At 42.6% G+C, this 14,915-nt stretch overlaps 1 protein-coding gene across 3 annotated transcripts in view; it reads right to left on the reverse strand.

Moving 5' to 3' along the window:
* Positions 1-397: 397 nt before the first annotated feature.
* Positions 398-14,915, reverse strand: part of acot7 (acyl-CoA thioesterase 7) — a 184,188-nt gene continuing 169,670 nt past the window's right edge. For all 3 annotated transcript variants that reach the window (XM_052039374.1, XM_052039373.1, XM_052039375.1), the window contains one exon: positions 398-710. In XM_052039374.1, coding sequence (XP_051895334.1) covers positions 612-710 — 99 coding nt within the window. In that variant the 3' untranslated portion in view covers positions 398-611. The remainder of the gene's footprint in view (positions 711-14,915) is intronic.

The following is a 14,915-nucleotide window of genomic DNA, read 5'->3' on the forward strand; positions in this document are numbered from 1 at the left end:
GATGTGGGTAGAAATTGGACTTCAACCCCTGGCTCAATCGGCAACACTCTTGCCTCTGAGTTGAGAGATGTTTATTTCCCAGAGATGCGCATGAAACCCAGGATGCCAATTCAGTGCTGTGCCAGAGCTGCCATTTTATATGAGATATTAACTGGAGCCAAGTCCCTTCCCATGACCGAGTGTGGATCAGAATATCCGGTTCATGAATTTGGTATCAGTTGTGCAAATAATATGTCCTGTCCATTAGAATCAACCAAGTGGAGTTAGTGGTCTGGGAGAGAACTGTTTAAAGACGGTAAGAGAAGTGGGAAAAAATTGTATTAAGATTGCATTGTATTGCTAAATTAAGATTGTATTGTAAAAATGTATTAAGAAAATAAATGAGGTAAATATTGACTTTCCATTAGCCAAAGCCTGGCAGCATTTATTCTATAACGATACACTTCAATAATACAATACAGGCAAACACAAAAACCTCAATGGAATGCATAGTTTCCCTTAAATACAATAGTGCTTTGGTTAACATTCAAGACTTAAATAGGTTTCAATTAATATAGTGCCTATGAGAGTTGGTTCAGGTTAGCTGTCTCAGGCTGTTGAAGGTTTGGTCATCATTGGCACTTCATTGCTTCAGCCATCCTTTTGGCTTTGGTTTGTAGGTACCTGTTCCTTCCTTCTTCAAACCTTCTCTTTTCATCTTCTGTTTCAACCTGTTAATAATAAAAAAGAACTGGTGACATTCATTGTGTGCAGTACATTGTCCAGTCAGTTATGGTGGGAGATGAGGGTCAGGGTATTTAGAGTCTACTGTTTGATCTGTGATACATGGTCAGACATGGTTTAATAAGATTGGGGAGGCAGCACTCATCACTTTCAATTGAAATGCAGCCCCGTTCTTCCGTAATTAAAGAATGTGCTACGCATTGTTAGCATCCTTCCACATTGATGATGAGCTTAATAGTACAACATGTTTTCTGAAACTGCCCTGGGAAAAAAAACAATGCCAATTAGCACCATTGTACAGCACATCTGACTGTTTCTATGAAGCAGTAAATCACTTGATTTACCATCAGCAGTGCCACAGGAGATCTGTGGATGTGTGGACGGATGAATCAGTCTCACCTCATGGTTCAGTCAACGCTATTGTTTGGACAAAGTGCCAGCTCAGTTTCTTCTGAGGGCATTCTGGGTGATGGAATGGAAGGTTATACATTGAAGCCTAACATCAACCACTGCTGGATGGAGTTGATGGTAATGTGGGAGGAATAAGTTACAGGGATAATTAGTGGGTATTGGGATCGCTCTGTGAGGCATAGACTCAATGGGCCAAAATGGCCTCCTTCTATGTTGTAAGAAAACATGGATCATACAGTCTAAACTAAAATCATGAGACCATAAGATATAGGAGCATAATTAGGCCATTTGGCCCATCGCATCTGCTCCGCCATTCAATCATGGCTGATGTTTTTATACAGTAAAGAATGCTGCACTGATGGAACTACTGTCTTATGGATAAGATGCTCCTTCCCCTCATGTTCCTTCCTCCGATGTCCCCTCCCTAATGTTGCCCCTTCATCTAGTACCCTGAATATCCACCCACATTCTCACACTCAATCCCCTCCACCCACTCAACAACCCCCCCCCCCCTTACAGTTTCCTATCCCACCTTGTGCATCACAGAGCTAGCTATGCCTTGTTGAGGAGAGGCTTTAGTGAACGTTTTCATGTGCAGGGCTGGTTGTGTTGCACATCAGGTCTTGGGCCTTGTATGGGATACACTCTGCTGTGATGTACCTTGAATAAAACAGACCCAGGACCTCGAGCCTTTAATGACACTAGAGAATTTCTAGACCATGGGAGATCCATTAGTTTGTTATCAGCCTTGATCCATCAGCAGATATAAAGCTCTACTGTATGTGGATGCCCCTGGCATCATTGGGATTTACAGCTATCCAAAAGTTTTGTCAAAGTAAAATAATGCTGCACTGAATCTTTGTCTTTAAAATAAATTTAATTGTGATAATTAGTTTATGAGTAAATAGAAGGCCCTAAGTAAGCAAGTCAGTTGATTAAATTGATTAAAATGGATGCTGAGTCATTAAGTACATTCAAGGATGAGATAGATAAAGGGAATCAGATTTTCTTGGGAACTGATGAGAAAATGAGTTCAGGTTAATGATCAGTCACGATTAATGTGAATGGCGGAGCAGGCTCAAGAGGCCACATGTTCACTGAAAGCAGTACTTCAGGTTAATAAATCCATGGCAAAAGCAACGAAAAACTTGGGTTTGGTTCTTAAGGGCTAGAATTGGAAAGCGTAGAAGTTATGTTAAATTTGACTAGACCACACTTAAAAAATTGTGCACAGTTCAGGTATTCATATATTAAAGAAGAAGCACTGGAGAAGATGTATAAAAGATTTACAAGGATGATAGCAAACTGAGAGGTTGTGCCTGTCAGGAACAACTGAACAGCCTGGGATCCTTTCCTTAGAAACGAGAAGCCTGAGACTTTGAGGTAAGAGGTCTTTGAAGATTTTGGAAGTGTTTGATAGGGTAAGGGCAGAATGGAGGGAAAATTAATACCAGGGGTCATAAAGATAAAACGAGGTGCAAGGGAAAGTACAGGAAAATTCACACAGCGAGATTGCTATGCCAGTGTATGGAGCCACAGAGAGATCAGGCACACATACAGGCCCTTTGGCCGATCAAGTCTACGCCAACCATCATGCATCCATTTTTACACTAATCCTATGCAAACCTATTTTGTTCTCCCCACATTCTCACCCCCCACCCCGCCCCACTCACAGTCTACCACGCATCTACATATTAAGGGTAGTTTACAACGGCCAATTCCCTACCAACCTGCACATTTCTGGGATGTGGGAGGAAACAGCAGCACCTGGGGGAAACCCATGCGGTCACAGGGAGAATGTGCAAATTCACACAGACAGCACCGGAGGTCAGGATTGAACGGGATCACTGGAACAATGAGGCATCAGCTCTACTAGCTGCGTCATTCCACTGCCCTAGGATCGGTGTGCTTAAAGGGAAGCTGGAGAAGCAGAGGAGGGAGTGAGAAACAGAAGAATATGCTCATAGTTCAAGATAAGGAACAGTAGAATGTTGGTGAGTGCGCACCAGTTGGGTTGAATGATCAAATTTAGGTCTGAATGTTGTGTCTAATATTCCCTTTTGTAACTCTTGGATGAATCAAAGACCTAAGGGCACAGATATAAATCTGGGCAAAAGATGCAAAAAATGTGGGGAGTTTTTTTTACAGAGAGCGATTATGAAATTCTGGAATCCACTGCCTGTAGGGGTGGGGCAAACAAAATCAACAGGGGATCAGAGAGGCACAAGAGAGAATAATTTTCAGGCTTTGGTGAAAGAGCACAGCAATGGGACTGACAGAACACAATGGGTTTTAGGAGCTGCAATAATTCAATATAAGGACACTGAGTCTAACTCTGCTCTCTGCTGCCATCCCAGCTATAAATACTTGGTCGTTACAGATCAGCACTGCTGCATCTGCATGCACTCAACTAATTGGAAGAAGGTGAATCTTGATGAGTATCATGACAGGAAGAGCTTAAAACCTGTGCAAAAAATGTAGCAGTGGAAAGAAATTGCAAAGTGTACTCTAATAATGCATTGAATGCGTTGGTAAGCACTCCATTCTACTGATTCAGAGACTCACTAGAAAATAGACACACGTCCTCCTGCGCAATTCTCTCTCAATGCCAGCCGAAGTGTACCACACTTGACACATTTTTTTTGCCAGCATAATAGAATGAATTTCAAGTGTCATTCCACAAACATTATTCAACCATGTTTTTATCACTGAATATAATGCAGGTGTAGTTGGGGCCAAGGTCAAGAGGCTCTTAGCCACACAATCACAGAATCAATTGGGGCAGGAACAGAAAGCACCATTAAACATTATTAGTGATATTCACTGAGTCATGAGTTAAGCTACCAAGGCTAGCACCTATTTAATACTTAAATGTCTAGCGCAGCAAAGGATCACTTCAGCAGTTTCTGGTTTGGAATTCAGGAGGCAGAGTTGAAATCTCTGACATTCCCAGTCATTTCCCCCCTCTCACTACACCCTATAACAATGAATCCTTTCTTCATAAACCCACAACTGTCCTCTGCCTCCCTCTTGCTATTGTCCACCGAGCTTCTCATCATTCCCTCTAACTGCTCCATCCTTCGCTACCCTTTCCAGCAACTCCGCCAGGACTAACTGCAGCACCCTTCTGAAAGCATCACTCGCCGCTGGCCCTTGAATCTGCCCTCAGATTCTTTGCTTCACAAGCAACTCTCCTGTTTACCTCTAACGAGTGGAGCCTTCATGAATTTCTTTGTCATTAAACATTTAATTGCCTCTTTTGTTTCCCATCCTTTCACTTAACCACTGTCCCCACTAATTACCACCACCCCCAACTTTAAGCTCTCCCTTGCCTTAAATTTGAACCCAATTTCTTTCCTAATGCCCCACTGTCCTATCTGAACAGATCAAGACCACCTCCTGCTCCCTGCAGCTGGCACACTAATAACCACCAATTTCCCTCACATCGTAACACTGCTCCCTTCCTTAGGTACTATCCTGCTCACTTTCAGTTCCGCTGTCATCACCACCTTTCTCAAACTTCCTGCCCTTGCAAATACCACACATATTCAACCTCTCTTTCCTCTCCAAAGCGCAGTGTTGTCTCCTACATCCAAGCCAATCTTTCAAGAACTGCACAGCTAAAGATCTCCGATAAGAATTATGCTTCATCCTTGGCAATGAAACAGTCTTAATCAACATCATAAATGCCATTCCTCTGTGAAGGCGGCTGTGGTGCCATCTCCTCTCATCTTCTACTGGAGCCTTAGACGTGGTCTGTCCACACCATCCTTCACTCTGCCATTGCTGGGTGTATTATCATCATCTACATTCCATGCTTTGGAAGTCAATCCCAACTTAAAATCAATCACTAAGCTTTTACTCAGAACTTTTATTCCTATAGCTTGGCATCTATTTACAATCCTGAGCACTACCTTGGGAGGTTTTCCTTTGTTAATGGTGCCATATTGTTCTCAATAGTTTCAATTTAATGCTTCTCTTTGAATTTGTATGTAAGTCTTACACAATATGTTTTACATTAGTTTAGTCCAGTGCACCTAACTGCAAGCTTTCTGGAGAATTCAAAATTATTTTGAATCATCCCTTGTAAGACTTCCACTTGCATTTCCATTTTTTGGTACACTCTGAGCTCTGATGTGTCTGCTGCATCGGAGAAGATCGGAAGCAAAAAGGTGATTATTCCAAGCGTATCATGCTTGAGATGGAAACACACACACACGCACGCACGCACGCACACACACACACACACACCATAATTAACAAAGAGCATGTTACCAGAAGTTAATTACATGCCACAGCCACATCCTTCAAACATCTTCAGGAAAAATCCTGACAGTGCACCTGCACAGGTATTTTGCAAGTCACTCAGTTCCAGTAAAAGCAAGATCAATAGCAGATGGGGCATTCTATAGGTTTATTGTATGGGACAGAATTCTGACAGAATACAAACTGAACCGCATACCTATAGCATAATATATTACAGAATTACAGTACAGGTAGAGGACAATCAGAACTGGTGCATTTGCTGTTATTCTGTTTCCCTGTTTCCTTTCAAATACTTTTCAAATACTTACCAAAGTTCCTAATGAATTCTGTTATAGTATATACCTCTGTTGCCACCTGTTGTGAAGTATTCCATGTTCTAATAACTGTGTGAGAGGGAAAAGCTTCTCAGTTCCACTTTTGTTCTAATAGTAAACATAATTTTTCATTATTTCTAAACCCTCGCTGAAAGCCCCTCTATGATTCCCTTATCTCCCACCCCACTTAATCTTCCTTTTTCTGCAGAATAATGGCTCAGTATTAAAAGGTTTGCTTGATAGTTGCTTAGTGTTATTCGTGTGTCTCTAGCTTTCTGTCTAATAACTAAGGACATAAATACAAGGCTTGTAATGATCATGATTCATATCAGATGAGCTGGGGACCCGCCAAGTTATAATAAAGTCACAAGTGATGCCTGGACCATGCCAGGAGTGGGGAATGTATGGCTTCTTGTCAAGTTTCCGATTTCTGCAGAGGCAGAAAAGTCATTAACATATAAAAAGACATTTTGTCCACGACAAAGTAATTGGTAAACTTTGGAGGGTCAAAGCATGAGTTGGCATCACCACCATGTTCAAGAGGGGGAAAGGTGCAAATGAACAGATGTGTGCGGCAGCACGGAGTGGAGGGATGGCCCCAATTAGTAGATACAATGACTTCTGCTTTGCTTTAGAAATACCAATTCTTCCTGAAATGCATTTCTAATCCCACTACAAGTGCAGCTTGTAGTTAGACGTGGGCACCAAATGCTGATCTTGAATCCTGAAATCCTGATAAAAAAAATTCTCCTCAAACTTGTTTCTGCACCTTTGCCTCTTGTCACAAGAAGAGGAAATAATGAAATCAGCAAATCAGGAGGGATAAACAAGGGTTAGGGTTTGAGGGTGAGGGCAAAGGGCAGGAGAGAACAGCAGAGTGGAGGGATACAGTTTCAGAAGGTGAGAGGGTGCAATAATGGGGAAAGGATATAGCTTAAATGGAAGCATTGGTTTAATAATTCCTTGATTTACAAATGGTCGACTTATAATTTTTTTCTGAAACGCTATTGACTGTTGGGGTACATATCTGTGATTCACACAGCTATGTTTCAGTGCCACTGTGGCTCAGCAGCTGGAGCTGCCACCTCACAGCTCTCATGACCTGTGTGCATTCCCGACCTTGGATGTTGTCTGTGTGAAGTTTCCATGTTCTCCCTGTGATGGTCTGAGTCTCTCCCGGTGCTCTGATTTCCTCCCACGTTCCAGGGTGATTGGTTACTATAAATTGCTAGGTTGTAACAAGGGTCAAAAGGCAGTAGGTGAGCACGTGAGAGAGAATAAGTTGCAGGGCTACAGAGTGGGAAGGGGACTAATGGGATTGCTCTGCTGGCATGGACTCAACAGGCCAAAAGGCCTCCTTCTATACCGTAAGTGATTATTATTACAAATAGTGCACCACTCTCTGAGCATGAGAATACCAGTAATGAATTTAGGCCAGCCTTTTCGATTTACAAAAGTTTTCTTATTAAATGTTTTGCAGGAACGTATCCCTTTTGTAAATTGAGGAAATGCTGTGCCTGGAAGGCCTTAATGTGACTGGTTGTAAGACGAGGATCTGTTCTTCTTCAAACTTGTGTTGAGCTTCAATGGACTAGCGCCGGAGGCCAAGGATAGAGAGGTGAGAGTGGGATGAAGCAGAGATTTAAAGTGACAGGGTACTGGAAACTCAGGGTCACACTTAGGGACTGAATGGAGATGTTACATAAAATGGTCACCCAATCTGCATTTGGTCTCTTCAACGTGGAGAAAAGCACATTGTGAGAAGAGGTTAGAATATAAACAAAAAGGTGTACAAATAAAGCCCTGTTTCACGCAGAAAGAGTGTGTGGGGTCCAAGAGGACAGGAAGTGAGGAGGTAGAAGGGCAGGTATTGTATCTTCTCCACTTGCATGGGAAGGTGCTGGGCGGTGGGAGTTTGAGAGGAGATTGAAGTATTAAGCAAAGTGTGGCAAAAGGAAAGGTCCTTTCAAAATATTGAAGTGAGAGGGGATGATGGTTTGGTGGCAGCTTCACTCAGGGAGGGTGCCAGAAATGGGAGAGGATTCACTGAATGTGAAGGCTGGTGAGGCAGGAGGTGAGGACAAAGACAACGTAACATATTCAGGGAGATAATGAAAAGGGCGAGGCTAACAGTGTAGGAAATTAAAAAGACACAGTTAGGGTCCCTGTCAATTTACAGTGGAAGCAGATTCTCAGTTAAAACACATCAAAAGGATATAGAACTTGGCATCGTCAAAGAAAATACAACATAGACAGAGCAAATGGAATAAATGCTTATGTTGTCTCCCCAACCCTTAGGTTTATGCTCACCACCTGTCCCTGTGAAGCAACATGGAATGTTTACTGTGTTAAAGTGCTACGTAAATGCAAAGAAATGTCATTTTCATCCTGTTAGTCATGCCACTTATTTCTGCCACAAAGAGGAACAAATGTCCTTGTTATCACTGGAAACCAACAGTAAAAAGCTTTGATTTTTGTTTTGCATGGTTATGCATACTGCAGCAAAGTGCCTGTTTTCTGTATTAAAAATTAAGTCTAGGAAAAAGTGTTAATGGTCTATTTTCATGAGTTTTGGTGTAATTAAAAATGTTGGGTAAGAGCAGAAGACATTTTCAAACCTTTCACTGAGCAAGAGGAGAAAGTGAAAGCCACCTGTCACACAGTATGCTCTGGATTCTCAGTTTTTGCTCTGATATGCTTTTGGAACAAAAGAACATTAGAAAAAGGAACAGGAGTAACTCATTTCACCCCTCAAGTCTGCTCCTCTATTCAACAAAATCACTGGCTGATCTTTTACCTCAAACCCATTTTCCTCATTTGTTTTAATACCCAGAGATCTATCGATCTCTGTTTTGAACGTAGTCAATGATTGAGCCCCACAACCCTCCAAGATAGAGAATTCCAAGGATTCAGCACAGTTTGAGACTGAGGCACCAGCAGAAGTGCTCCCATTCCCAGAGGAGTCATTGCTTCATTATGTTTTTGCTGACTGGTCTTAAAACTGAGTGGGTGGGGGTGTCATTCTTTGTATGAAATTAATGGCTTACCTGGCTGTTTCAGAGTCAACCACATTGGTAAGTCTGGACAGATCTATAGGCCACAGCAAAGATGGATGGTGGGATATTAGTGAACCAAATGGGTGTTTACAACAACCCAATAATTTTGTTGCCAATCAATGATTTGTTTTATTTTAAATACCAGATAATTAAATGAATTCAAACTCTGTGGTCAAATTCAAACTCAGGCCTTTCGACAGTTACTCCCAGCTTTTTATTACCAGTCTGTTAATTTAACTGTTGGTAACTGTTGAATAAGAGTTGGTAAGGCAGAGACGGTTTGAAGAGAGCCCAGCACTGAGAATCAAACAGAGAGGACTTCACACAAAGGATAAATAGAAAAACCCGAGACCATCGTCCCTGAGGTAGCAGTGGGAATTTAACTGAGGTAGGATGAGATAAAGATCTGTAACTGAAAATGAGGAATCTAGATTCAGCCTGTGGCACTGTGTTGGAGATTGTGCAGGACAGCAAGATGTGTGAGTTGGATTTAGTGCAGGAGAGATTAAACATTGTGCTATGTTTACAGAGCTGGGAGTTGATATATTGGGAAAGTGGAAGCGGGAATGTCAAAGTTGAAGAAAGAGGGGAAGGTGGACAGCGACGGGGAGGTAAAACAATGGTGGAAATTAGCAGCCTTGCTAAGGACAGGGCAGGAAAGGGTAGTAAAGATTTCTGAGGCCGTGCAAGGTTGGGTCAGCTGGAAAATGTGTGAAGCCAGAGGGGAAAGTCATGGAGGACGGCATTATGTAAGAGAACAAAATGTATCCAGCACAGACGCAGCAGCAGAAGGTCTCGGCTTGTCTGACAGGAACTCGATGGAAATGAGAAGTGCTTCCTTTGTGCTGAGTTCTCATTTGCATTTTTCATGGTTTTCAACTACAAAGACAAGTGAAAAGGAGCAATGGACAATTTAAAGGCACACCAGATGGGCAGACACTTCAGTGGAACAGGCTGCACTGCAGAATAAAAATGAAACTTTTGATCTATTTCTCTCAAGGTGCCTGTGTTAAACATGAAAGTAAAATGCAAGAAGTGACTTTTCCTAATTGTGTAACAAGGTGCCATTAATATGGATGACAAATTATTTATGTCACAGGTTAGCTTCAGTAGCTGCACTGAGATGGTAAGCATAGCTCCTTCTCATAGCCTCAGGACATCCTAAAGCAATATTGGCCACAGCTGGTGCACTGTGCATAGTTCTGGTCATTGTGAGGAAGTAAAGGGTTAAGAAATTGTGACTGTACATATAACTAATGAAAAAATACCACGCACGCAAACCCCTGACTCAGGACCAGGAGGTGATTACTGTGTCTGGAACTTGATTGTAAGCCAATTATATTAAACAATAAGTGTGAGGTTTGTCCTAAACAATAAGTGTGAGGGTCGTCTTAAACAATGAGTGTGATGGTTGCCTTTTATCTTAGGCTCCCCAGTTGAAAATCGGTGTAGTCGCATTGTTTAAGTGTGTGGCAAGGACTGTATTAGTTGATGTCTGCCCCTCTGTATTGTGGAGACCTCTGATAAAGACTCTACATGAGAGTCAGGAGAATTCTCCCTGGCAGTATACTGTTAATAAACGCGTTTTAACAGAATTAATCCGTGGCACTGTGTGATTTTGCAGTAGGCAGGAGTGGGAACTTAAAATTGGGATAACAATTGGACTGTAGGAAGGACATGATGAAACTGGATGGTGCAGGGCAGATTCACTAGGATGTTAACCAAGGATGGAGCATTTCATTAAAGTCCTTTGGAAGTGTAGTCACTTTGTAATGCAGGAAATACAGTAACCAATTTACACACAGCAAGCTCCCTGACTGAGAAATAAATATTGGCCCTTTTGCCTGAAATGTGTTGTCCAGAGCTTCATTCCTGCCTGGTAACCTCCCTTTATGCTTGTCCCCCTCAATGAACCTATACATCTATTCAACCATAGGGATATCTCAGTCTAGACCTGACATGCAACCACCGAATCATGATCAGGAGTGTGAATGTTGCTGTTTTCCTTCTCCTTTGACTCGGGGATGCTGAAGTTAATGAAGGAGCCTCCTTTGTCGCAATAGAGGAGATATATTAAATTGACACACTCTGGCAAATGCCATTGGGCCTTTCTGGGCTGTGTGGCTTACTATTTCTGCAGATATTTGCATCATTTTTGTTGGTAGATGCCAATCTTATGAGTCGTATTCATGTTGTCACACTGATTTCCGGAGAAGAGTGCAATAGCACCTCCCCCATTCCATATGGCTCATCCATTGGGGATGCATCTGCACAGGGAAAATTGGCTGAAGATGAAAGGGTGGTTGTAACAGTTTATTACCACAGCCTTCACCAGGTTTAATGCTTGTTCCATCACCCACCACTTTTCATATGGTACTTAAGGAGTATGGCAAAGGATGAGACTGACAAATAGCCAGCGCCATAATACACCTCAGGACTGATGCAAGTAAGCTTCTGTGATACATTGTCTCTTACATCCTGTTAATATGAAGAAGACCTATTTTATAATGCTTTTTTAGTTATTTCTTTAAGATATTAAAAATAGACCCCTGCTAAAATGCAATTACTGTAACATACACATTTCTCAGCAGATGAGTCTTGATATGTTTGCTCAAGGCTACAATTTACATTCATATACTCTGGTCTCATGCTCATTCTCTGCCTCAGTGAACACTCAGCTCACAAATCCCCTGTAATAATTTATTTCAAACTTTGCTATTCAGCTGGCCCTGAAGTGGATGAAAGGTATGTTAAATTGAAAAAGGTCACATGAGCACCATGGACTCAGTCCCCAGAGATTGCCCGTGGATCCGTGGAGCATGAAATCGCTGTGTTCTTTCAAGATGTCAGGGTATGCTCCTACACTGGCTCATCGACAATGTCCTCACTTGTGCCTCAGAGCCAACTAGCCCAGACTCATGCAGAGATGATGCAACTGTCAACCAGACCTGTTGAGCTCAAGAGCTACTCACTGATGACTTTCAGGGCCATCTGCTTGGAGCAATCTTCTACCAGTCTCTCTGCAGCCACAGGGAAGCACTATGCAGAAGTAGAAAGCCCACCAGAGAAACAAAGGACTGCAGATGCTGGAATCTAGATGAAAAACACCATGATGCTAGAGGAAATCAGCAGGCCGGGCAACATCCGTGGAGAAAAGCAGGTGGTCAACGTTTCAGGTCAGGACCCTTCTTCAGGACTGAAGGTAGGAAAAGGGGAAGCCCGATATATAGGAGGGAAAAGCAGAGCAGTGATAGGTAGACGAAAGAGGGGAGGCAGGGTGGGCACAAAGTGGTGATAGGTAAATGCAGGTAAGAGATAGTGATAGGCAGGTGCGAGGGAGGAGGGGAGAGCAGATCCAATGGGGGATGGGTCAAAGGTAAGGAGAAAAAAAGGGGTAGAAAAAAGAGGGATAGGCTAAGAAAGGGGAAAGGGAGATGCCAATGTATCCCAATGTATCAACTCCCAGCTCTAAAAATAGCACAATGTTTAATCTCCCCTGCACTTATCTCTCCTCCACTGCCAGGAGAATTCCAAGCGCAAACTGGAGGAACAGCACCTCATTTTCCATCTTGAAACCTTGCAGCCTAATGACATGAACATTGAATTCTCTCACTTTAAGTAATCCCCACACCCCTCCCACCCCCACCCCCAATCATGCCTGTTCTTTTCTTCCCTTTCCTAGCCTATCCCTCTTTTTTCTACCCTGCTTTTTATCTCCTTACCTTTGACCCATCCCCCAGTGGATCTGCTCTCCCCTCTCCCCCACCCTGCTTATCACTATCTCTTACCTGCATCTACCTATCACCACCTTGTGCCCACCTCGCCTCCCCTCTTTTGTCCACCTATCACTGCTCTGTTTTTCCCTCCTATACATTGGGCTTCCCCTTTTCCTATCTTCAGTCCTGAAGAAGGGTCCTGATCTGAAATGTTGACCGCTTGCTTTTCTCCACGGACGCTGCCTGGCTGAGTTCCTCCAGCATTATAGAAGGCCCACCAAACCAAGTAGAAAGCTAGCACTAAGAGGAAGAACAAGGGTGAGTAATTCCTATTCTCACTGAGTTTGTAAGCTTTTGTTGGCTTCACTTGTTTATGTTCAATAAACTTACTCAATGTAGGTACAGTTCTTATGGAGGTGGGTTTGCTTATAATACATGTAAAACCACATCATCCTGCAGATTATACCCCTTCGGCAGATAAGCACAGCATACAAGTTTCACAGTGCAACAAAATCACTTCAAACATTCACTATCCATGTAACTAAAGGCCTTTGTCTCTGGAATCATTTTAGTGGATCTCTCCTCGTCTCCCTTCAAACCTTTTATATCTTTACTGAAGTATGGTACCCAAAACTGGACATAATCTTCAGTTGTGGCTCACCCTGGGTTTTATAAAGGTCCATCATGCCTTTTTCACCCTTAAACTTTATAAATCCAGGAACCTGTATGGTCTTAACCGTGTACTTTCAAGGTAATAAGACTGAGTCCCTTCTTGAGCACTTGCACACTCAGTAAAGTATTAGGGCAAGATATCATTTTCACGGTGTGCCTTTGAGCATTTTGCTAAATACTTACAAAGGTGATGTAATCAGAAGTGTGTAGTGCTTTAGGGATACCAAATAGCACAGTTCATCAATATGAGCCCACATATGGTTGGATCTTGTCTGTAAGGGTGTTTGTTGTTCTGAAGAAAGGCACACAAGGCATGGTCTTGAGGACCAGTGACCCACTGCTTAAGTTTCTATTTTCTGCAAGCACAGGGACTGATAAACTGTAGTGATTACAGACTAACAACTGTTGCTTGTACTGAATAATCAATAATCCATAGGAAAGAAAAGACATTTATCTATGATGAGGAATATGAGAAGCGTTGAGAGAAACAAGCTGTTGTGGGGATCGATGAGCCTGCACTGATTCCTCATATTACTAAGTAGCTTTCTTCATTAGTAGGCATACGATTGGTTGGGATGGGAGTGACTGGAGACTGCAGCCCATGGGAAAGGATGACAATGTGTCCAGGACAAATTACTTTATAGCAAGAGTTTGGTGTCCTCTAGTTTAGGCTGCCATTGCCAGGAACTTACTAAACAGATTTCTGCTTGTGAGTAACAGATTGAAAGGGTAGAGTCAGTGTAACTTGAATGGAGCAGGATGTTTGGTGAGGAGGTACTTCCATGCTCAAATAAGCAAGCTAGCTTCCTGATGACGCCATTTCTCAGTGCAAGTCCATCCAAGAGTAACTTCAAGACTGAGACACATTGGCTTCCTGCTTGGGAGAGATTGCTGGCTTAGTGTGATGGTGAGGAGAATACACATCATTGAGACAGCATTCTCAAGATATTTTTCCAGAGTGCAATTCAGCAAGGATGGTCAAAGTCAAAGGCATGTTTATTGTCATATGCACAAGTACGTGTAAGCACAGGTGCAGTGAAAAACTTACTTGCAGCAGCATCACAGGCACAGAGCATATAAGCAGCATTCACAAGAGTGTGAATTCACTATGGTGTTCCCCTCCACTGTGAAATCCATTTTTGGAAAGTTATGGTGTGGGTCTAGGGAGACACTGTATTCAGCCTCTATTATGCAATGGTGCAGTCCCAGCCATGTTCTCAAGGGTCACCTCTATGAGGAGTTCCCAGTGGCCTGACATCTCCAACAGCTTCATTATTTGACAGGTTAAGGTTGTAGTGTGGCTGGACAGAGTGAGTGCCCTAACGTGGCAGAAGCCATTCACTGGGAAGCAGCAGCAATTGATAGTGTTATATTCATCTACTTGTTCGAGAAAATAACTGAAGTCTTTGTGAGTCATAATGGACCACAATGACATACTAGGAGGTCTGACATTGAAGCTGAAGAGATTGACATCAATTATCTGGAAAAAACACTTCCTATTCTGATGAGTAATAAGAGAGCCCAGTGTTTAGATGATAGCACTTTGCCAGGTTGTCTAGTTTTATCAGCCTTTCTGATGCTTTAAGAAACCTTTGCACTTAGTGACAAGGCTTTTACTGAGTGGGAACAACTGCCTGCAATTGCTACTCGGTTCCCCTTTGCCCTACACAATCAGGTTTGGATCCATAAGGACAAACCTGCCAGCCGAGTGTCACCTTGGACCGATCTTAGATCTCCTGATATATTACTCCCGGGAT

This window comes from Pristis pectinata, chromosome 26, assembly GCF_009764475.1.
Source record: "Pristis pectinata isolate sPriPec2 chromosome 26, sPriPec2.1.pri, whole genome shotgun sequence".
Taxonomy (NCBI): Eukaryota; Metazoa; Chordata; class Chondrichthyes; order Rhinopristiformes; family Pristidae; genus Pristis; species Pristis pectinata.